The sequence below is a fragment of the Alligator mississippiensis genome, chromosome 1, assembly GCF_030867095.1.
Source record: "Alligator mississippiensis isolate rAllMis1 chromosome 1, rAllMis1, whole genome shotgun sequence".
Taxonomy (NCBI): domain Eukaryota; kingdom Metazoa; phylum Chordata; order Crocodylia; family Alligatoridae; genus Alligator; species Alligator mississippiensis.
The window spans coordinates 306,309,779-306,335,239 of NC_081824.1; the positions used below are offsets into that span (position 1 = coordinate 306,309,779).

Below are 25,461 nucleotides of genomic sequence, written 5' to 3' on the forward strand. Positions count from 1 at the left end.
TTCGGCATACCTGTCTAAAAAAAAAACCAAAAAACCCCTAACCTCAAAGACGAAACTATGGGGGTTTTTTTCTTTCTACTTCACCCCTTGGCTATGCTGATTGTTTACATTCTTGATAGGCAGGTAGGTATGCTGCACTTGTAGCGATAAAACAATATCCTTTCCACTGCATTCTGTCAAAGCTATCTATTGATACATTCTCCAGGGTAGTAAAACAATAGAATGTATTAAAAAACTTTCAGTGAGCAACCAAACCAGGAACATTATAAACAAACATTTCTATCCACTTGCCTGCTTTTGTCCCTACATTAACCAGCTAGGAAGATTTTCAAGAAAATTGTGCATGATGAGTTACATGTAGTGTAGTTTATTTGGGATTTCAAAAGAATCGCTGCATATGAGCTATTGAGCCACCTAGTGCAGTGACCTGAACAAAATGGTTCAATGGAGTGAACCATATTGCAGACTTTATGGTCCCAGATAATTCAGCCTGTATCTACAAAGTAAACTTACTGCACATCAGCATCCGCAAGTATACTGGGCTATGCCAACAATCTTCTACACCCAGATCCACTGGAGCTAAGTACCATGGCATTAGTTTAACTGGGCCTCTCACTGAACAGTGCTACGTCAGCATGCCCAAAGCACCATACTTTCTGGTACTGGAGGCAATCTGTACATAGCAGACCAGTGTGTTTGAAACTGCCAGCCATGGTAAAATTTTATCCTATAGATGTGGTCCCATTTCTTCAGCTTCTGCCAGGTAGCAGACCGCTCAGACATCAAAATGAAAAGTGATTTTTGTAGGGTGCCCCTGTCCAGAAGGTTAATGGATGTATTCAACAGTCTCATGCCAGGCGAGTGTTTCATGATTATTAAAGTGTTCCTTAATTTTAGGAAGCTTCTTATGTTTCCATAGGAGGGTAAATGTGCACTTGAAGCTACCAATTGGCTAACTGGAAATTTCCCACAGGAATGTTTTCTTTTGACTGAAAATAAATTCCACAAAATGAATGTGGGAAACTTTTTTTGAAAAATATTAGTTTTGCAAAAAAAAAATAAAAAAAAAAAAATCCATTTTCCTTGGAGAAAAATCAAAATTAAATATTTCAATGTGGGGTTGAGTCAGCCTAAAGCCAAACATTTTCATTTTTGTGCTGAAATATTTTGTGCTGGATCAGTTCAAAATGAACCTGTGTTCAATATGCCAGAGCACTGCATTGGTGCTATAGTTTGGGCATCTCATGCACTACTCTTGCCCCTGAGCTGAACCATCTTGATGCATCATATGACACAGAATCCAAGCAGGAAGAGAACAAAGGTATGAAGTAGGTGAACTACATCTGCTGTGATGCACCATGACAGCTTAGGCAGACACAGTTTAATGCTGAATCAAAACAACCAAAGTGTTTTGATTGAGCTAAAAAAAGTAAAACAATGTTTTGACATTTCTGAATCAAAATATTTTGGAAATCTGTCTCATCAAATTACACTGTTCTGATGTTTTATTCTGGTTCAAACATCAGTTAGAATTCCCCACAAGATGGAGACATCCCTTGTTCAACCTTCTTAATTTATTTTGTAAAAGCAAATTATTGATGCCCTCCTGGGACAAAACACATGTACCACATCCTTGGTAAAGAAATGGAATTAACATTAGATTCCCTTCCCCTCCCACTGCCTAGATCAACGGTTGTCATTCGAGGACTGGCATACCCCTAAGGGTACTTAAAAAGGTCCTAGTGGGTACACAGACCAAATGTTGCCGATAAATGCTGCATGCATGTGCACAGCTGCAGTGCAGCACGCAGGCAGCCAGGACAGCAACTGGGTCCAGCTGGTAGGTATGTTGTGAGGGAAGGGGCCAGTGGAAGAGGGAAAGGGGGAGGGGGCAGATCAAGGCCCCAGCGATGGGGGAGGGAGCGGGGCTGGGGTAGAAGTCCCCCAACCTCCTCTCCCAGCACCGCCGCTGCCTGCCCCGAGCAAAGCATGGCCCAGCCCTCGCTGGGAACAGCCTAGCACTGGCACCTGCCCCGGCCAGCAGGGGCACCCTACCCTGCCCCACGTAGATCTGGGGGCACATGCCGCCATGCCTTCCCAGGGTACATGCACCACTGGAAGCCTCCACTCCATCCCCGCGCCCCACCAGATGAACAGTTTGCGGCTCTGTCCAGTTCTCTGCCCTGGTTGTGCACCCTGCCCCTTAAAAACAAGAAAAAAAATATAAAGGGGTACCTGAGCTGGAACTTTGAGAGAGAAGGGGTATGCTTCTTAAAGAAGGTTGAAAACCCCTGGCTTAGGTGCTGAAGGAAGAAGGTGTGCTGGGGACAAGAGGGAGGGAGGACTCCATATCAAGACTGAAGTCTGGATGAAGTTCAGATTAAGTAGAAACTTTGGTTTATGGTAGTTCATATTAAAGCACTGAGGGGCAACCTTTTTGGCACACATGCTACAAGTTAGTTTGGCACCCTTCCCACGTGCTACTCTGAACCACTTCCTCTGCCTGATCTGCTGTTGTGCTTTCAGCTCCCCATCCTCCCTACCCAATTTCCTCTCTGTTTTCTGCTTCTTACCTTGTGCGCCCTGCCTGATCTTCTGCTTTGCCTTCTGTTTCCTGCCCTATCAACTGCTGTGCTGCCTGGTCCCTCTCTGATCTGCTGGGTGCCACACACAGGCTACCCATGCCACTCGTGGCACAGGTTGGCCACTCCTGCATTGGGGTACGGTTTCTGATTTCTTATATAATCAGCCCATCAGTTGACACACACATCATCTTCTTTTGGAGGGTTTGCTTCCACAGATCCCATTGTATAATATTCCATTGTATAATAACGTATATAATATTGTATAATATAATTTCATTATATTTGAGCCAAATATAAAGAAATCTCCCAGTGCTTTAATGAGACACACAACCATAAAAATCACTGAGAAATCAAAAAATTAAAAAAACGAGAGAAAGCAAATCCCATTAAGAATGGTAAAAAACATTTTATATTAAATTGGTTAAAATTTCCCTAATTTTAGGTTCACTCTATGCATCAGTAAATGATTAGACTTACTTAAATCATTTCCAGTTACTTAGAGACAGCATAGGTATTTAAAAATTAAGTTAAAAGTTCCCAGCTGCTGATCTGTAATGCTATAGCAACTTGGATATCAAGGCATTTATCCTTACTAGAGCATTCAAGAGAATTAAAGAAGTTGGCCATACATGCATAATAAGAGCTAATCAGAGCCTCAAGATCTAAAATTAGCTTCCTGGACAGTTCCTCGCAGAATATGACTTTCCACAAACTCAATAGCACCTATGGCCCACCTTTGAAAAGTATATAAATTATCCAAGGTTTTACTGACAAAATTTGAATAAGGAATTCACAGAACATGTTGTTGTCATTGTAAATAAGTAGGCACCATAAAGTAAGAGAGTTAGAAACTCCTTCAAGGGCTACCATGGATCTGAACATACAGCTTCAGTTTATTCAGGAAGTACTTAAATACTACTGTGAAACATTAAGTATATTATAGTAGAACTGAAGAGTATGCTAGGCCATCTGTGGACAGGGTAGCAGAGCTAAGAATATTGGGGGCTACCTTACTTTTTTCCAGTTCCTGACTCCTAAGCACTTTACTTTTCAATCTTTTTCTCCTCTGCTCAAGATTGGCACTCTCCAGAAATAGAGATGTAGTTAACTGTATTAGTCTAAAGTCATGGAGAAGGCAGGGTAGATTTACACCTTACAGACTAGCCAAAGTAGATTTTACAAATAAATAGCGCAAGCTTCCATGAGCTGAGCTCACTTCATCAGATGCTCTGAAAGGAAAATATTCTTTGGACTGCTCTAGAATGTAGTAGCAAAAATACTAAAATGTATTTCCTTATCCCCACCAGTTGGATTAACACCAATGCAGTTTTGGGGAAGCTTAAATAATAGGAATCAAAACAAAGTGATATTTTGGGGAGATACAACCACTTGCTGTTAACTGAAAAAACAGATCCTGCTTGTTCAATTTTTTTTCTCTTTTTACAGAGAGTATAAGCCTCTCATCCCATCATATTTTTTACTTAAACTGGTTGGATAGGGGAATAGTATAGTCTATCATTTCCTTTAAAATTGTAAATTTTTTAAAATAATTTGAAGATGAATGAAGTATATTCATAATCTGCCTCATCCTTCTCCAGATTTTTTAACATTTTAATGAAAATTACTGCAAATATTAAACAGTGCCAAAATCTGTCATGAATTACAGGGCAAAGTACCTCTTCACTGCATTGCAAATGTATGGATGCCTGTGACAAATGGATAGGCAGGGCTCAGAAGCGAAACCAGGGAGACCAAATAAGAAAGAAAAGTGAAAATATCTAAAGAAAAAGATAGGAAGCAGCTGGCAGACAAAAGCTCAGATTTTATGGCTGCACGATTATATTAGTGTATCGACTCAGATCAGACCTACAATACACTGAAATTTCAAGCAACAATGGAAAAGCGCAATATTTTTTTCCAGGAAATATGCTCAGTATCAGCACTACTTTACTGAGGGCAATTATAGCATGATAGGATTTCCACTGATTGAACAGACTTGGAATTGTAGTAGGCAACTGTTGATCCTCTGGATTATGGTGTATGCATAAGAGTTCTAGCCAGGTACATGATGAATATGCTTGTATGGAGTCCTGCAACCATCACACCTTTCATGCATATGCTTAGGCAAGTATACGGAGGGGTGGAGGTTGCCCAAGACCTACCATCCCCACTTTAAACCATTGAGACAGAATCCGAAGGCCAAACCAAGTCCAGGCGTTCAGTGCCTCAGTGGTTGTAGCTTCTGCCAGAGAGCAACAGATAAGAACTGCTCCTGACTTTCATCTTTCTGCCTTCCTCCTTGATCCAGGTTGACATAATTTAACCCTCTTCTTCAAATTCATTTCTTTCAAAACCTGAAACCCCACTCTTCTGTGCAGAAGACTCACTGAATTAGATGAGTAACTGAATTAGACTAATTCAGAAGACTCACTGAATTAGATGAGTAGATGAGAAACTATAACCCAAACTAATATAGAGAGTTATGAAAAGCTTCAGCATTTTGTCATAGTGCTATAAAGTTATATCTTCTACCTGTACACTAGCAGTTTCAATGGTTAAATCTCTTTAGACCAAGAATCATATGCTACCAGGAGCTACTTTTCACATTATTGAGAACATATAAATAGATACTATGTGCTTACAGTATGATGGATGCTTCTTGCTGAACTTAAAACTCTATTAATTGCTGTAGTAAAAATGTAAAATAATGCATAAGGTTGTTTAAAATTGCTGGAATTATGCAAGGATGCTGCAATGCTGTAAAATCTGAAGTTCAAATGCAAATCTTTATAACAGTGGCACCATTGAGGGTTGCTTAGCAATATTTGCTACTTTATCCTATGTTCTAGGAGTTGGTAAAATAAAGGTTAACATGCTCTGTACTTTTGACAGAATACAGTTCAATTCAGAACCAATGCTGGAGGCAGGAGACAAAGTGTTTAAAGCCTTTTTCAAAGTGGAGGTGTTAAAATGCTGCTACGAGGAAGCAAAGATAAAAGCCGCGCTACAAGTGACTTAACTTCTATTTTTGCATTTCTTTCTTTCCTACAAATTCACATATCACAATAGACTGAATCCATTGCCTTCAACTAGTTTTAGTTTTCATACCATTCAATTATTAGAATGTGTCTTAATTAAGAGTAAATGCAATTGGATGAATTTCAAAACAATGAAAAATTTCAGGAATGACCTGCAACAAGAAAGCTAGTTGGCGCTAAAGAAATTATGCTTAAATATAAATATTGCTGAGAATCAAAGGCATCAAATAACTCTTACTCCTCCCCCACCAATGCCTCCTACAGTTATCCTCTTCTGTTGTTGAGAGATAAAGTGGCAGTAGTAGCATAACAATTCACATAAATAGTCTCCAACTTATTTACCAAACCCTCAGAACTTACGCAATCTTGTCACATACTGCACACTTCCAGCTCCCATCAATTCCCATGACACGGCACTTCCTGCAAACTCTGAGTCTGCATGTTTGGCACAATTCCCCCCTGTCGAAGATTAAGCCCAGGTTTTTCTGACAACGAACACAGACCCTGCTGCTCTCTTGCTGGCGGTGACGGTTTCCACCTTTCCTTTTCACTTCTAACAGCTCGTTTTTCAGTTTCCTAGAAGCAAACAAAGAAGAGGCTTTAATTTTGAGATCCCTACACTTCAGGTTCTCAGTATTTTGTGGCAACATTTTTACCTTAAGAGGCAGAGGCAACACACACAAAAGAGTCAATAGCTCAAGGGTGCTAAGCACTAAAGAACATATATACACATACATATATATACACACATACATTCACACATGCACACACATAGATGTAGATATCTATACAGTGATATAGATGTATAGATGTAGATATAGATAAGAATTAAGTAAATGTAAGAAGCCATGATTTCATCTCAAATCCCTTTTCAGATGGGTACATACAAAGGAATCAATTTCTCTGATGACTTGCTCTAACTGTAATGCAGCCACATTTTACATAAATCTTAGATGTAGCCCAGCCCAGTTACCATCTTGACCACCTGAGAAGAAGCCAGGTGGCCTGCAGCCCTTCCAGAGCAGCAAACCTCCCTGGGGGAGACACCCAGAATAGGAACAACCTTTGGATGCCACCAAAGGGTGACACACAGGGGTACTCTTTGAAGATGCCTTTTGGTAGGGGTGTGGGAAGAGGGAAGACATTTTCTACACCTAAAAGTGAATGGGGGTTCAAAAGGTTAGGAAGCATGGCTGGGATGGGCTTGGGGGTTGCTCTCCTGAGTGACTGGCAAAGAAACAGGAGGGTGTGGGGTGGAATTTTAAGATGCTGGGGTGTTGTCTGAAGAGTCTGTTGTTGTTTCATATCTCGTGGGTTGTTACATCTTTTATTATAAGCTACCCTGAGCCTTCTCAGGGAGGCTGGCATATAAATCTAATTAATAAAATAATAAACAAACAAACAAACAAATGCAACAGCTGTTCATAACTGCACAGTGTTTTCAGATAAAATATAATGAAACTAAAAAGTTTTGTTAGAGGGGCAAAATACAATTACCTCAGTGTTTTTCTGGAGCTCTACAATTAAAATGAGTACCCTTTTCCCAAAGCATCACAATCTTCATTCGTGTACACACAGTTATAACCATAAACGTTGAGTGAGCAGAGCAGGAATCAATGAATTCTCTTTACAAATTGTAAGAAAATCCATTCCTTTGTTATTCTGCATTATTACATTTGATCTTGTGAAAACAAAGAGCCAGAGGATAATACAACAAATGGTTTTGGAAATAGTAAAATAATATCATATACTAGACACTAGACCATTGTATTTATACCACGATGTATTGAGTTATGGAGCATGTACATGGATCATATCTATGTCACTTTAAAATTAAAGGGGGGAAAATGGAGTTAAAGCTCACATTAAATAATTACTAACTCTTATACATTATTACACATGGTTCAGCAGCAATACAGCAATAAATATAATTTGCAGGGTATAAATTATGCCTTCAAATAGTGGCTGTATTTTCTTCATATGTATCAGTCCCCCCTTAGAATATGGATCTTTGCATAAATTAGAGAATTGTAGAGCAAGTAGGGCTGAAAGGGACCTCCAGAAGTCATCTAGTCCAACCCTCTGCCTGAGGCAGGATCATCCCTATCCAAATCATCCCATACAAACCATAATCTAAATTCTGCATAAGATTACTGTCAAGCCTTACACAACACATCTATAACACCATAACCTGCCCCAAGGAAAGCAGAGGAACCATGGCAACCGATGTCCTGCTTCTATAAAAGTTGTCAATAAATGCTCAAGAGATCCCAGGTAAAAGGGCCATGCCTCCATCTACAGAGGAAGGCAAAAACCCTAACAGTCCATACCAATCTGACCATGGGGAAAAATTCCTTCCTGACCCCAAATATGGTGATCAGTCCCACCTTGAGCAGAGAGGGAAGTCCCTCCAGCCAGGAACCTCCTGTTTTAATTCCAAGCAGGAACATTAAGTCCAAGCAGCACCCCAGTCAAAATTCCCAGCCTTGGTTATAGCCAACACACAATGCCTCTGAGAGAGACTTAAAAACACCCAGATGCATGTAGCAGAAAGGGGTGGGAGGAAGGAGGTGGGGCAGAGGCAACCAGTAAAGACCAGAAGCATTAAAATACCCATCGTAGAATATAGGCATAGCTACAACTAGATCTCATCCCTGATCAGTGACTGTTCAACCTTTTCTTGAACGCCTTCAGCGATGGAGAGTCTACAACTTCTCTACGCAATCTAGTCCTTGCTTCACTATTCAAACAGTGAAAAAGTTTTTTCCTGATATCCAATCTAAACGTATGTAACCCTATACCCACATGACAATCTCTGTGTGGGGCTTAATTGCATACTGCTATTAGTATGCAGGTTTGGATTATGGGGACTGTTTCTCTTATCTGCATATCCCTACTGGTATGCATAGGTGAGGGGTGAAACACTTTTTTGTGCTGTTCTTCTGTGATAAAATGTTTTAACTGCTTGTAACATTTTGAATATGAGGCCAGGGAAGTTGGGTCTAGGTGCACTGGCCCTGCCTTCAAAACTATAAAGTGTGGACAGCGTAGTCAGTAGAGTGAATGCACTCTATGTGGGACTAACGGAACTCTAAATCTGCTGACTGTGCAGAACTGTTAATTGTGGGCTGAGTGGGGCTACTGAGTGATTAAGCAGTTCTTATATCTGTTTGCCAGCTCATCTCCTTTTCCCCCATTAATAAACCCATTATAGTTTGATATTGCTTGAGAGTGGGGAAGTTTGTTCATGTTGCAGTACCAACATAGAAATTACTTTCCCAGGTTTCCAGGTGAGGGCTCAACCCAGGATAATCAGTATGTGTAAATCCCTTAAGATGAACTTGGCCCTTGTTGCTGCCATCTGGTGCCTTGCAGAACGGTTACACTTATTTTGCTGCAACTTCAAGCCATTGGTCTGTGTCATCCTCTCTGCAGGCTCTTTATGGGAGCCCTTCAAGTACTTGAATACTCCTATCGTGTCCCCTCTTAAGTGCCTTTTCTGCAAATTGCACAGGAAGAAGAAAAGCAAAGCAAAATGCATTTGGGTGAAGATGAAAGGTGAAAGATGCAGCACCAATATAATGGTGGAGATTTATGATAGGCCACCAAATCAGAAAGAAGAGGTACATGAGGCACTCTTCAAGCTTCTGGATAGATTTGTCACCTACTTGAACAGTGCCTCATCCACCTCCTCTTTCTCACTTGGTGGCCTATCATAAATCTCCACCATTATATTTGTGCTGCATCTTTCACCTTTTATCTGCACCCAAATGCATTCTGTTTTGCTTTTCTTCTTCCTCCTGAACCAGGGAACAAGTGTACGTGTTTTGACATGCAAGGCAACACCACTACCTTTTTTCTCAACCCTGTCCTTCCAAAACAGAGTGTACCCCTCCATGTTGGCATTCCAGTCATAAGAGCTGTCCCACCAAGTCTCTGCGATGCCAATCAGATCACAGTCCTTTTCACAGGCTGCAGTTTCCAGCTCCTCTCATTTATAACCCACACTTTTCACATGTGTATATGTTCTTTGGATGTATTTTGCACCTTAACCTATTTGCTTCACTTTTGAGCCACTTGTTGCAGTGCTGTAGCTCTCTGGCCCTTTCCCAAAGTTGAGTTGCTTTCCTTTTCAAATCCTTTCTCCTCTGGACAGCATGCTCTGTTGCTGGAGGGTTTTGATCACTATCCCCGATTCCTAGTTTAAGCCCTCCCTTACTAGGTTGGCCACACAATACCCCAAAAAACTCTTACGTGTTCTCATCAGATGGTTCCCATCTCTTGATAGCTGCCCTCATCCTCCCAAGAACATCTGCCCATTGTCAAACAAGCCAGCCTTCGCATTGACACCACTGTCTAAGCCACTCATTCTCTTCCAGGATACAATGGTCCCTGCCTGGACCCTTGCCTTTCACAAAAAGCATCAATGCCAAAAGCCTCATAGTCACCTCTGCTCTGCCCAGTGTCATTCCTGGCAGTATCATTGGTGCCTACACAAACAAGCAGGAAGGTGTAGTGGCCCAAAGGATGGATGTGATTTGGCAGTCTCTCCAAGATGTCCTGAATTTGGGCTCCAGGCAGGCAGAACACCTACTGGGCCCCCAAATCCAGACAACAAACTGGTACCTCTATCCTCTGCAAAGGGAGTCATCAACCACCACCACCCTTTTCTTTTTCCTTCTTGGTGCAGTGGTCTGAGAGCTCTTGTCCTTGAGGCCTTGCACTCTAAGCTGCTAACTCCTCTGCAGATATGCTTTAGAAATCATTAACTTTAATATCTTCATGTAAATTACACTTCACTTTCAAAATGTAAGTTTGAAAGTTTAGGTCTCTGCATACACAGAGTTCCATGTTACATTCGCTAAAGTAGCAGATGTAGCTCCTGTATTAAACGAACCTGATTAAAAGGTGAATACCGCAGAGAAAATCCAAACAAAAAGAGGCTCTTAAAAAATGCCATACTTGGAGAACATGATTTTTCTAGAAATGCTTCCCATTTTGTCACTACTGGCATTTATCAGTTAAAAAGGTGAGGCTGAGTCTTTCCTGCATCTTTGGCTTTGCTTTAGTTTTTTTACCCTGTACCCTGATAATTTAAATGCCACTTTCTATAGTTGCATAGTGTTCCAGGTCCTTTATACGTTCAAGTGTTATTTGTGTAGTACTCTGCAATTATAATGCCTTCTAACTGCTCCATGCTTTCAATGAAAATGTGTTTATTGACATGTTGACTTTATACTGTATTTATCCAAATCTAAGATGACACTGAGTTTAAGTATCATAATTAGATTCTAGACATGGAAAATGTATAAATTTGTTATAATTTTCCATGCATAGAAACTAATTTTGAGGGTCATCTTAAATTCACGCCCCTTTGCCCCCACTCCTGCAGTGGGTAAAGGAGTGGCGAGGCAACATGGTTGGGGAGAGGCAGAGGGCAGGGAAGTCAAGTAGCCTGACCACTGCCCCTTGCCTTTTGTACCCCCCACAACTTGCTCCTCTGGTGCCTGTACACCCCATGCCTTCCTCCTCTCTGCTGTGCCTATACCACCTGGCACCTGCTCCCCTCCACCCCTACCACTTACCCCTCTGTGGTGCCTAAACCCCATAAATTGACCCCCAGGGTCTTGATCCCTACCATCCATGGTGCCGACCCCTCCCCTCAAGTGTCTGTACACCCTGGCACCTGTCCCTGCCACCACCTGCTTCCCCTCCAGTGCCTGCTCCCTTGTGTCTGCCCCTCTATCACAGCCCATGCCTGCAATGCCTGTACCCCCTGGTATCTGCCCCCTCCCCCACTTGCCTACTAACACGTGTGCCCACTGCTTGCCCCCAGTCTCACAGAGGTGGGAGGGAAGCAGAGGCTGCAGGAGGGACAAGTGGGGGGACAGTGGCTGCAGCTCTAGCTTTGACCCTAGGTTCAAGGGTGAACTCGGAGCCACAGCCTCTGCATCTCACCTCCATTTGTACTCAAATGTAGGAGAAAGGACTTTTTTCCCCTCGTGGTAAAAGGGAAAAAAAACCTTATCTTGGATTTTAGTAAATATGGTGAATACCTCAGGAAGTCTATCAGTTTAATTAGTGGTACAAGAAACAATTAATTCCACTCACAGGAAAAACAAAAGCATTCCCCCCTCCCAACCCCTGCACATATAAAAGGCAAAAAGACTGTCAGTGAAAAAACAGTTTCTCAGATGCAGCATTCATGCCCTCTCCAACTTATATGCAAGTCACTTAGAGAGTATGCTAGCCAAGCCTAGTTTTGCTGATGTCTTGCTATCAAATCTAACAAGGAAGAACTGGACATACTTGAAATACAAATTTTTCAACTGATTTTTGACACAGAAATGTTTTCTCCTCCCCTTCAGGGAAGGGCAATAGTTAGGGGAAATAAAACACAATAGATCTTGTAAAAAGAAACAAAAAGCCTTCCAGACTGCTTTTAGTAAGTCATGCCTTATATATTAACTCTGATGTAAAGGGAATGTTCTTTTGGTGAAGCTGCTTTAGTAACAACCAGTCTTCTTTCAGAGACCATACGTATCTGATTCTCTGTAGCTGCAGTAACAATAGGATTTAATAAAGCCATCATAGGGAACACTTCCTAGAGGCTTGACTTTTTCAAGCTGGGAAGTATCTGGAATTCTGGATATTGCTGCTTCCTCTAGCTCATTCATTTCATATAAATTATCTTTAATAACTTGAACAAGCACTAGCAAGTATTAGTTATGTCTTTCAGGTCGTTTTAAGATGGCTTGCTTTGGTATCCCAACGCTTTGCTTTCAAATGAAGCTCTGTAAACTCTTTCCATTAGAAACGTGCAACTTTTCTTTTGCCTTTCCATCCTAATCAGGGTGTATCTGGCATACTAGCATACCCACACAAAATTAGCAGATGTGCAATCTTTTGGGCAGCAAAATAATCTCTGACACTCAAGACGCATCCTAAAATTTTGTTCAGTATTGCTAGGGTCTCTTCAATAACACTGAAGGGACCTACAAAATTCAGTTCATATTTCTTCTAGTACTTGAACACTTGTACCCAACACACCTGTCTTAGTCCTATGCAGTGGTTCTCTTTTTCATGAAATAAGAAGTTTGCACCCCACCTTGTGTTTGTTTGGTGTTTAATATAGGTATAGGATACAATAAAGCCTGAAAAGTCATTGGGGTTTGTTTTTTATTTTTGTTGTTGGGGGTCTTCAATTTTTTTAAAATCTACTTTGTTTTTCATTCTAAATATAAAGATCAGGAAATGCCAATTCAGCTGTTCCCCAGTGCCCGAAGGGCTTGTTGTGGGAATTCAGAGGGTGCATAAGTTTACCCCTCAGACTTTATTTGAAGGATTGGGAATGTAAAACTTTAGCAAAGGTTTCGTTTTCCAAGAAAGTTAATTAAGCATTTCAAAAAGCACTAAAAAGAAACTCTGCCTATATCTTCCAATAATTCCAAGACTTTATCAAAAATAAGTTCTTGACTGATGCAAGAGGCAAGAATATTTTTTGAAGTGATATCTTTTCCTGGACCATTTTGGAGAGATTTTAGACAAGCTTTCCAACTATGTACTCTTCTTCAGGTTGACTGATGACACTTAATATGCCAAGGCTGCAACTCTTAGGCACCTCTATACACGATGCTATGTCACTGTAGCAATGTGCTAGGACGTAGCATCTGCAGGCATCTACATGTTACCAGCAGCTACTTCGCCATAATGACGCACTGCCCCAGTATAACGTGCTGTGAAGTAGCTGCTAAATGCTAAAAATAAACCGTGCGCCATGCATATGGCACAGCACAGGCTGTTACTGTGCTATGATTTAGTACTTCCAAAAGGAAATATTAAAACATGGCACAATAACAACGTCACCATAGCGCTACGTGTAGACATGCCCTTACAGATTTTTTTTTTTAATGTGGTACTATTTTAAAAGCTTTTTTGAAATCCAGGTAAAATAAATCCACCCAAAGCTTCCCCACTCAATTAAAAACAAAACAAAACACACCACCACACACACATGCACATACATATATGCTGTGCTTGACATCCCTTTTGTGATTCCTTGTAGTTTATTCATTTGAACCACTGACTGACTGTAACAAAATGTGCTCAGATTTCAGAATATGAAGAATTAAGTGTTCCAAGGGTCAGAGAGAGTAGGAGGCAGCAGATGAGTCATCTGAAAATAGTCCATCATCATAACAGTCTAAAACAACCACTGCATCACTGAGCCAGTTAATACTGAAAAAGGATGAGTATAATACATACCATATTTACTCAAATCCAAGGCGAATTCTGTCCCCCACCCCTTCAACATAAGGAAAAGAAGTTATTGTCTTGGAATGAAGTACAAGGCTGGGAGGGGAAGGTGGAGGGCAGGTGGCTGCTGAAGGTCCAACTCTGGCCCTGAGCCCTGGTTGGGGCCACAGCCAGAGCTGCAGAAACTGCCTGTCATCCCCTGCACCCACAGTCTCTGTCCCTCCCTCCTCCTCCCCCTTGGGGGGCAGGAAGGGGGCACAGGCTACAGAGGGTAGGCAGAGGCAGAGGTGGCAGGGGTGCAGGCATTGCCAGAGGAGGGCAGGCTGCAGGGGACAAGTGGTAGGGGCTGCCTGTTCACCACCCCACCCGACCCCCTGTTTCTGCTTTCCCTGCTGAAACGGTGAGAGGGGACAAATCAAAAGCAACTCTCCAATAATTCAATTCTATACATGGAAAATTACAAATTTATAATTTTTCCATACATCTAATTTTATTGGGGGGCTTGTCTTAAATTCTAAGTCATCATGGATTTGGGTAAATATGGTAAATGGAAAGAACTCATTGCCATCCCTTGTACCTGAGGCACAGGAGTCAGGATTTCTTAAGGGCTAAAGCAGTGTACAAAGCCTTGCAGTTAGATTGGAAAAGAGAAGATTAGCTCGGAAAAGAGAAGACTGAGAGGGGATTTGATAACACTCTTCAAATACCTGAAGGGCAATTATAGAGAATGGAGACATGCTATTTTCCGTGGCCATAGGAGACAGGGACTAGGAGTAATGGCTTCAACATACAGCAGGGGAAATTTAGGTTACGGATTAGGAGAAAATTTCTGACTATAAGGGTTCTCAAGCATTTAAAAAGGCTACCTAGAGAAGTTGTGGATGGCCATCCACAACTTCGTGGAAGTTTTCAAGAGCAGGATGGACAGACACTTGGCTAGAGTGGTTTAGTCAGGTATGATCCTGCCTTGGGCAGTAGATGGACTTAGAAGACTTCATGAAGCCCTTTCCAGCCCTACTTTCCTATGATCCAGTTGGACACATTTTTAGTCACAAATAGTAAAAAGGAATTAAAAACCTGACCAAAGCATTTTCTAGAGCCACAACAAGAGAACTCTTATTCAGCAGAATCTAATTTATGCAAACCACCAGGGGAATATATCCTACAATAATTTTGTCCAGATATTCTTCCAAATTCTAATTTATGTATATTAGTATCCTAAAAGAAGAAAACTAGTAACTACTCTCCCTCAGCTAATTGTTTGCATAACAAAATATTTAGCTGTTCTTTTAAATGCAAATGACTATAAAAAACCTACACTTCAGATATACCAATTTAGGGTTACCATATTTCCAGGTCCAAAAAAGAGGAGACCAGTCATGTGGGGGGGGGGGGCAAGTAATATGATTGTTGGGGGAGCAGTGACATGCCAGTGCCCTTCCCCTGCCCATTCTGTTACCCCTTACCAACAAGCCACTCCCACAGCCCTGCTGCTGCCCCTCACTCCAGATCCACTGACCCCAGCCCTGTCAGTGCCCCTCACTCCCAAACAGCAGAACCCTGCCCCCACCCCTTGCTGATGCTCCTCACTCCTGACCCACAGGCCCTGCACACCCATCCCATCTCCCATGCCCCTCACTCCTGACCCACACCCCTGCCCTCCCAGCCCTGCCAGTGCCCCTCACTCCCAACCTGCCACCCCTGCTCCCTACCTTGTGGTGGCCCTCACCCCCCAACCCCTTGCCCAGCCACCCCTGCCCCCACCCCTTCCTCTTGCCCCGCCGGTGCCCCTTGCTCCTGACCCACCACCCTGCCCCCAACCTGCTGGTGCCCCTCACTTTCAACCCGCAGCCCCTGCTCCCCCAGCCCTGCTGCTGAAGTAGCTCCCACACTACATGCTCTCTCTCTCTCTCTCTCTACCTGGCTTGCTAGAGCCCGCACTGGGAACATGTGACCCCCGACAGCCAATCACCTTGCCTCCTGCTCCAAGCTGGAAGCAGCCAGGCAAGGATTGCGGAAAACCCAGACATTTTGCTCTTATTTTAAAAACCCACCCAGACGCAGCACAGAGGTCCAAAAAAAGAGGACATGTCTGGAAAACCTGGACATATGGTAACCCTATATACATTGCACAGGAAATGCTTTGCATTCCTTGTACCCAGTATCTTAAAAACAGAATTCAAGTAGTTAATAACCTTTCTAAATAGAGCATGAAAAGAAATATCAAGGAACATGCCCTCATAAAATATCAAAGCAGAAGACAGAAGTAGACTTAGCTTAAGAGGAAATTTGATAAATGACTACGAGGCCAAGGGCTAAGATCCTAGATAAATAGCCACGTCCTAAGTAATTTTACAAACATGAGATATTGTAAAACCATCTTTCAATATAATACTGACTGGGAAGCAGGAATTACACTCTCAAAAGAAATAAGTTAGAGTCAGTGCTTGGTACTAGTCCACATAAACCTGGTAGAAGAGTTGAAACCAATTCAGAATGCCCATGCCTCCAACACATTCTTTATTACTTCCCTCTGTTTACTTCCTCAGAATTTGGGGTTCAAGGGCTAAGGACAGAAGTTACACATAAAATGGTATAAGTGATCAGAAACTGGTTCAAATCTGTAACAGAAGAGAAGTTGAGAGCACATAAACCACTTTCAAAGTGGCTGAAATGAGTTTAAGATAAACCTGGATGGATATAGTATCATACTTAACTGGTTTAGGTTAAATTGGTTTACTAAACTTCTGTCCCATAACCCCTCCAGATTCAAGTTAATTCGCAGTCCTTCAGCATTGCAGGATGCTTTGTACTTTCCCCACAAACCCCACTCACAGCCTTGGCCCAAGCTGTCTGTTCTAGTCAAGTAGGGAGGCGTGCTCTAGTGTGCCCTGGCTTCTGGCTTGGGCCACTGCAAAATGTGGCTGCATTTCTGGAATCAAAAGTAAATATCTGTTCATTTGTTTATTGGGTCAGTCTACACAGCTTAGATTAATTTGCAAAGATTGAATCAATTCAGCCTCAGGCTTTTGGACTGCCTGTACTTAGCTAAGAAAAGTTGTTCCCAGGAATATGGCCTCCAAATTGTTCTAAAGCCCTTGCAGTACTGAAAAGACCTGTACCATGGTATAATCAGATTTTTCTTGCTATCATACTCAGGTCACGGAGCATTTATTTATCCTACAACTTAGAAAAGAGGGGGAGATTGCTACACTTGGACACAAAGGGTGCATCCAGATCAGCGGGAATGTTTGGTTCCCCAGAGACAAGTAGCTGCAGCACACCTTGTGCTACTGTTACTTGTCCCCAGGGAATGCCCATGCCCTGCTGCTATAGGGCGCAGCAAGTTACCCTGGGTGGGGTAGAGGAGGCTAGGGCTAGCACTGGGCTGGCCCCAGCAACCTTACCTAGGATCATGGGGACCTCCCAGGGCTGCAGTAGCAGTGATCCTGCTGCGTTGAGCCTGGCCAAGAGCCACAGTGCAGCTCTGGGTGTCCTAGCTCCACTTTTGAGTGGTGTGTGCTGCCTGCGTGTGTGCGCTGCTCCACTTTTTTCCCCACAGGCTTTTTTTACCCCTATATCCAGGGGTCAAAAAAAACTTGCAGAAAAATAAAACGGAGCAGTGCATGCACAGGCAGCACTCCCTTGCAGCATGGAGAACATCTAAATTTGCGGTATGTGGCACCACAGACGTGTGTGCGCTCATCTGGACACGGCCAGAGGTCATGTCCACACACGCAGGCATGTGCACTTGCAGCAGCTCAAACAGCAGCAGTAGAAATTTGTGCTGGAGATTTCTACCTCAGCACACATGCCTGAACATGCACTTTGGTGTGGGGCAAATTGTGCCACTTGGAGCAAACTGACCCTTCCCAGCTACTCCTGGATCTTCAGCCAATGGGAGCTAGAGGCTGGGGCCAGCACCTACACTGGTCTCAGCAGTATTAAAAGCAGCCCTGGTGAGCAGCTCAAGGGTACTTGCCCTCAGGAGCTTCTGAGGCCGAGCCAGTTGGTATCTGGGGACACTAGCTGAAGCAGCCCTAACCTAGAGTGGCCCCTGCACCCTCTACCCACTGCAGCAGTATGGCAGCGGGGGGCTGCTACCTGGCTATGACCTGCTGCCACCTGAACCAGCATCCACTGCTGTGGACCTGCGGCCCTATGGCTGCGTACCTGCCAGAGCCAGACAGGAACCACACAGCTGCCTGGGCTCTGGCATGGGCACTGCAGCAGAGCTGCCTGCACCTCTGGGTCAGCTTCCAGTGGCTACACAGTTGACCTTTGGCTGTGTGACAGGGGGCCATCCCTGAGCCTGTCCAATGTTGGTCTGACCCTCTGTTTCTGGGCTAACCACCCATGTTTCTCTCCTACCACGCCTTGATGCAACAATGATTCTGATGCTTCTCAGGCAAGAGGCTGCCCATTTACTCCCCCGACACCAGGGGTCACTAACCACCACTCCAAACCTCCCCTACACGGTGGCCCATGCATCACAGATGGTATGTAAAGACTAGCACTTTTAATTTTGATTTGGCCTTGAGTGGCCTCAGGCTTGCTGCCAACCCTGTCTCTGCACTCTCTCTGGCACTGGGATCGCTGTCACCCTGTCTCTGTGCCCTCTCTGGCACTAGGGCTCTACACTGTAGTCTGCCCCACTATGAGGGCTCCTCCTCCCCAGTAGCCTCAGCCCAGTCTACCTGTTAAAATAACAACATAAATATAAGTCCCTGGGCTATAACATAATACCAGTCATGCAAGCCACACCCTGCCTCTTTAAAACCCCAAACTGCTCCTTGAGTATTGAGTGTCTCCCAGCCCTGGCTACCTTGTCGACTCCTGGAACCTCATTAGCCCTGTAAACAGTCTATCTGGCAGCCACCACGGTCCTGGGTAGCTCTTCTCTGCAGGAGCTCCTTCCCCTGGCAGCTTGCCAGAAAACGAACTCCTGCCAGACTCAGTTTATTTGTGCCCAAAGCCCTATCTTCTTCCAGTCAGCTTTTAACCCCTGCCCTCCTGGTACTTGGTGTTCCTAAAGACTTTGGTCTTAAAGTCCAAATCCTAGCCTCCTAGTAACAGGGCTAGGATTCCCTGTTACAGGGTAGCACTGCTGTTATGTCTTCTGGTGTCCCTGCTCTGCCATCTGGGCAGCTATTGCACAAAAGATGTGCTCCTTGTAGTGGCCTGCTTCAAACTGTCAAAGTGTGTCCTCCTGGCCCCAAATGGCCAGGTGAGCCACCTTGTCTGCCCCCCAGCTGGGTCCCCAGTGCTGGCCCTAGGCAGGCTCCTCTGCCCAGGTCCCACCACTTGCCTCCCCAGCAGGGATCCTAGTGTTCCCTGTTGAAAAAATTGCAAATTCTCTGATAAAAAGCCTCCAAATTCTCTCATTAAAATTCCCAAAATCCATGTTCTTCCACAATTAAAATGTAATACCACTATATATAGAGAGAGAGATCAGTTCGTCAATGTTTTATTGATATATTTACAAATGTAAATTTGGAAGCCTACCGGGGCACTATTATGGCATGGCACTATTATGGGATGTATAGCATGGCAGGAGATGTGATTGTGTGATTATATGCATTAGATCCAATCACACCTTCACCTGCACATGTAGAGAAGGTTATAGGAACACAGCAAGTCACAGCCAGGAAACTAGATCCAGAGTTCCTTTAAAAAAAAAAAAAAAAAAAAAACAACGAGAGAGGATGGAAACAGCTCTGCCCTAGTTCTCCCCTCCCCATTTTAGAGTACTACTCTTAATGTACTTTCTTTAGAACTTTAGAATTCCTCCCAGGAGAGAATGAAACTGAAAAGAGAAGGAAAAAATAAAAAGCCCCTATTACATGGTACACAATTACAATACAGAACTTCTCGCTGAAGGAATTTTTTGAAACACCATAAATTATGTTAGCAGGTTGAAAACCTCTCTGGGCTACAAATGGTTGGCTTCTTACTATGTTTTGCTACGATCAATTGTACCCATTATAAGAGCAGTCGAATGAGTCACTGTCACAACAGTTATTAATTGGTTTACTAATGGAGGATCCTTCATCTTTAAGCAGAATGGATAACAGCAGAAGCATCTGCTTTTCTGGTACTGGAGATGGTAACTATTTTTACATTTGAAGTTTCTTGTTTCAAACAGTAATGAATTAAATGGAGCAATTTACTTGTCAGATGTGATAGCTGCCAAACAAGCAGCCAGCACTCCTCCCATGCACGTATGATGAGCAATATGCTATCGCATAAGATATATTTTCTTTAGATATATTTTCTTTAGAGAACAATCTATAAAGTCTTGCAAAAAATGTGTACAATATACCTAATGCATGCAGCCCACAAATAATTTATGATAGTTATCCCTTTACAAAATCCTCCAAATACCCAATCAGCTGGAGAACCAATTTCCATACACAGTTTTCAAAATTATTTTCAGCTTTTTTCAAAGTATTTGCCAAGAGTAACCACAGGGTGGTATCAGAGATAGAAATTTCTCCTATATTTAGGATGTGCTTATATTTTTTAATTGTAGTTATGGAGCTTTTATACTGATAAGGAGTTATACTATTTATCCCAAAAGACCAAACTATTCATATCCTTGATAATATAGCAGCCAGGCTGGAGCAGTCCTAAAATGAACAAGGCTAGTTAAACTGCTTCTAGGAGGCAGAGGGGAAATTAGTGTATACAAGGAAAAACCAACAAAGCAATACATTGTGAAATAAAAACAATCATTTTTTTGTTTTCTGTGTTCATCAATTATTTCATTCTTCTTCTTTTCTTATTTTACATAAGGATTCAGGACTTCAAAGGTTAAAAAGAAGCTTTGCATTTAAAAGCTCCATGGGATTTAAAAACTCAATTGTAGTGCAACGAAGTACTAAGATGCATGCTGGTTGTGCAAATATTGGTTTTAGGTCAATGGTTCTTTATCAGCAGTAGGTTGAAGTGATTTTTCTAAATCCAGAAAGTTACTTGTAGACAATTTTCGTAAGACAGTGCACTCAGAGATGGGGCTGAGCACCACAGTGACCAAGCCATACACACCAAGTAGATGAAGCTCACATTTGGAACAGAAACAATCCAGAGAAAAATATTCAGAGTACATTTTTACTTCCCTATTTCATTGCAAAAATCTTCTGATATACAACTGAAATAAGCTAATAAAATGTGATAATAAAATAATACAATAAAACAAAGATAATAAAAATAACAATAATAATAAAAAGACTGTGGCTCTACTGTTCCACAGGAATATGTTTTTAAAGTCTGGAAGAGAAACAGCATATAAAACAATAAAACAAAAGTGTTTAAGGACAAGAAACAGAAACAAAAACTCCTTATATTTTAGGGTTGGCCTTGAATTATATACAGCCTGGAAACATACTCCTCTCTTTAAACTATACCTTCCTCCCAAACCTGTATTCATTTTTTTATCTCCTCTGACTTTGTGTAACTTGATGTATTTCTTTACTTCAGAATGCTAAAAACTAGAGTGGTCATATGATAAGGTGATGTTAAAAATATTTTATGCCAAGATTTTCTTTAAAAAATAAGATTGTATTGACACATTAAATCTGATATCTCCTTCAATTTTATATTCTATCAAAAAGATATTTCCAGTTACTTTATGTATATATTATGAAGCCAAGAAAATAAGTAGGGCCTTATATGGGATCAGTATTATTTATCAGAATTAACCAATTATAATACAGTGAAAAAAGTATTTTGTTCTCTTCTTTAGAATACTCCAGCACCAACATCTTCTTTTTAGACACAATGATCAGTATCCAGAAGGGTCAAATACAGACCACAGTATATCAGAAACCCACAGACCAACACACATATCTGCACAGAACCAGCAATCACCCTAAACACACCAAAAAAGCTGTGATATACAGCCAAGCCCTCAGATACCACCGCATTTGTACCGAAGAGAACACCCAGGATTGCCACCTCACCAATCTTAAAAAGGCTTTCACCCAGCAAGGACACTCCTCCAGAGAGGTAGATCACACGTTTGAAAGAGCCACCTGGATACCACGTGATGAACTGCTGCAGTACAGAAGAAAAACATCCACAAATCGCACACCGCTGGTTATGACGTATTACCCCTCCCTTGAACCCGCATGGAAAATCCTCAAAAAATTGCAACCCATACTAGACAGACACCCTATTCTTAAAAAGATCTTCCCAGAGCCACCCATCCTAGCCTTCAAACAAGCACCGAACCTCGCCAACCTCATCACCAGAAGCAAACTTCCTCAAGCCCAGAACACACCAAAAGGATCCAGACCGTGCCAGGACAAGAAATGCAAAACCTGCCAACACATCTCCACCACCTCCACTATTACTACACCCCACAACAGAGCCATCAGCATCCCAGGATCTTACAGCTGCACCTCCAGAAATGTTATATACCTCATCCAATGCACCAAATGCCCCGATGGAAGATATGTAGGAGAGACCGAACAACAACCGCGCACCAGAATGAACGCACACTGGAAATCCATCAAAGACAGAAACACCCAATTATCGGTGGGGGCACATTTCTCACAGGAGGGCCACTCTCTCTCCAATCTCTCAGTCCTGATCCTCAAGGGAAACTTACACAACACTTCCCAGAGACGAGCCTATGAGCTCCATTTCGTCAACCTGCTGGATACTAGAGATCATGGACTAAACATAGACATTGGACTTTTGATACATTACAATCTGCCTGGCAACTGACTCCCCAGCCCAGCCCAGCCCAGCCCAGCCCAGCCCAGCCCAGCCCAGCCTCTGGCTTCTTTACTTTTCATTCCATCCAGGAAGAGCACGCACCAACTGCTGCAGCTTCCTTAGCCTGATGAAGGGTTTTTGAACCCAAAAGCTTGCTTAATAACTATTCTCCAACTATTCGGGTTGGTCTAATAAAATATATCAAATTCATCCAAGGAACCTTGACTGCCTTTTGTTCTCTTCTGCATTTTCCTGTTATGTGCATGATATTATCTGGCTGAGTAAAAATATCCCAGCACTCCAAACTACAGTAGTAGTATTCACTTAATTACATGCTTTTAACCGATTAATGTTTCAGCTGCAAGCACATGATGTAGGAGTAACATTAATATACAAATATCAGTCCTCTTATTAGCTTGATAGTTCTATATGCTGGCAGTTCTTGTGTTTCTCTGTTCTCTCTGTTTTTGCCTTGAGGGGGAATGTCCTTTGTAAGGCTTCTATAAATTCTGGATGTTAATAGGAATGGAAAGCAAACAAATGTCAGGACAAGCTTCTTGAGGGAGAAAAGATACTCTGCAAAGGTAGTGTCTTTCCAGAACAGAAAATAAATCTGAGGAACAAATCTCTATTCTTCTGTGGAATGCTTCAGTAAGATATGCAACAGATTGTACCAACTGGAATTCCAAGCACTAAACATGTTCTTGAAAAGTTTGTTTTTGAGCTAAAGATAAAAAGATATTCCCACCATGGATATGTTGTAGGGCTGTGCAAAGCTTTGGTCCCCGATTCAATTCAGCGGAGATTCAGCCTTGATTCTGTGGCTGAATCTCTGACTCCAAATCGAATCAGGAGACCTTTTAATCTCTCCAAATCAAATCGGAACCCTCCAAATCGATTCGGAGAGATTCAACATTTTGGACATAGGCACAGCTTTAAATGTTTTTTCCTCAAGGCACCAGATAGCTCACGAGTGCTGCAACGCTGGGGTGGATGTAGCATCCCACAGGAGCATGGGGGGCTCCCCAGCATGCTCGGCAGCAGACCCAGAAGTGGACCAGAAGCATTTCTGGTCCACTTCTGGGTGCACAAGGGAGTGTGCTGGGACTGTCTCCCCTGCCCCCCCCAGATCAGCGACTGGTGCCTCCTGGGTTGGGGGGGGGGCACCTGGGGTCCCCTCGTGGCCAATCCCTGAGCCAGGGGGGCACAGGGTCAGGGGGGGCAGCAGACTCCCCAGGAAACCCGGAAGTGGACCGGAAATACTTCTGGGACGCTCCATCTGCCCCACCATTGCAATGTTCACGAGCCATGCCTGGTACCTCAAGGTATGCAGAAAAAAACATTTAAAGCTGTGTCTATGGCTGAATCACTGATTCTCTGAACCCCATGCGTCTTCTAGCTGAGAAGGACACAGGGTTTAGATAAGTCCCAGCCACATGTTCAATTTAAAGCATGATATAAACAAGCCACAAAGTTATTCCACATTATATGTATTATGTCATTATATGTGGAATAAATCTGTGGATTGTTTATGTTGTATAATACTTGCTGCTTGCTCCCAAGTGACCAGCTGTCATTTTGGGAAAGTACTGACTGTACTAACTTACAGATAAGCAGCCGCCATTTTGGGAAAGTACTGACTGTACTAACTCACAGATAGCAGCCGCAGCCATTGCGTATATTGTCACGCTATTGCCGTAACTGTTGGGCACTTCCTCAAACCCGGGGGGAGACTCAAACCCGGGGGGAGACCACCATATAAGGGAACGAACAGAATAATAGAAGCCAATTGGTTCACGGGGACACTGGCAATTGTGTCAGTCTTATAAAACAACCAAGGAATCCGGAAGAGAACACTCCGGAGTCCGAGACTAAATGAGCAGGGTGGAATCTGGCCAATTCTATCTCAGTCTCGTGAACGCCCACCGATATCCAAAACCCAGGGCGACCCCTCCGTATCCCGAACGAGTGATCTCTCCCAGGGGAGCGAATAACTGCAGTATCTGTAACAGCTTTAAGAGAACTGAGCCTCACTACCAACGTGAGTACAAAAATAAAACTTTTTGCATTACGCTTTAAGTGCCAAGGGACTCTGCCTCTGTGTTATTACCTCCTCGTTCTCGCCCAGGGCATTTTATTCACACCACCCGCAACAGTTTACTGCATTATAATGCCTTAAAATGTAGATGCACACATGGCCAGTTAATATTAAAGGAACAACTAATTTACTAATCATGTCTTAAATGTAATGGGAATCAGGGGCCTTAAAGTCTCATTGTAGAGATAAGCAACACAGATCATTCCTTGCTGATGCCTCATATGGCATATTCACATACTCTCTCCGCCCCTTGTTTACTCTGAATGATCACAGAAAATACACCCTCCTTCCCAGAGAATCCCAGAATAAATTCATTAAATATTTCTGTCTATATGGAGTAAATTCAGACAGATTACCAGATTAGCCAATATTTCTTCAATCGTTCTAATCAACCAAATATAAAAATGCTTGGCAAAGGTTTTTGTAAGTGCTCTCAGAGGTAGAGTTGAGAATTAAGTGCTCAATGCAAATATGAACTCAGTAACATACTAAAAAATAAGCATTCTCTTTCTGCTGGATAATCATAACAAACCTATTTTCTGTTTTACTAAATTCAGTGCTAACACTTAAATAGCGACTTTGTATTCAAGGCACACGCACGCACACACGTCTCAGATATTTTGTTACTTTGAGTATAACTGAACCTTTGACTGAATAAAAGAGGAACGTTTGGATCTTAAAATTGGAATTAGCATCAGTCAGGGAAATTTATACACATTTTCCAAAGCAATATCAAATTTAATTATATCATAACTCTATCACA

The 25,461-nt window shown here is 42.6% G+C and overlaps 1 protein-coding gene and 1 long non-coding RNA gene across 3 annotated transcripts in view; one reads left to right on the forward strand and one right to left on the reverse strand.

Moving 5' to 3' along the window:
- The window catches only part of SYTL5 (synaptotagmin like 5), a 167,307-nt gene that overhangs the window by 74,408 nt on the left and 67,438 nt on the right, over positions 1-25,461 (reverse strand). For both annotated transcript variants that reach the window (XM_059720811.1, XM_019486270.2), the window contains exon 3: positions 5,984-6,199. In XM_059720811.1, the coding sequence (XP_059576794.1) occupies positions 5,984-6,199 (216 nt within the window). The remainder of the gene's footprint in view (positions 1-5,983; positions 6,200-25,461) is intronic.
- The window catches only part of LOC109282866 (uncharacterized), an 86,607-nt gene continuing 85,621 nt past the window's right edge, over positions 24,476-25,461 (forward strand). Inside the window, exon 1 of the long non-coding RNA XR_009459114.1 lies at positions 24,476-24,641. This is a non-coding gene — a long non-coding RNA (uncharacterized LOC109282866). The remainder of the gene's footprint in view (positions 24,642-25,461) is intronic.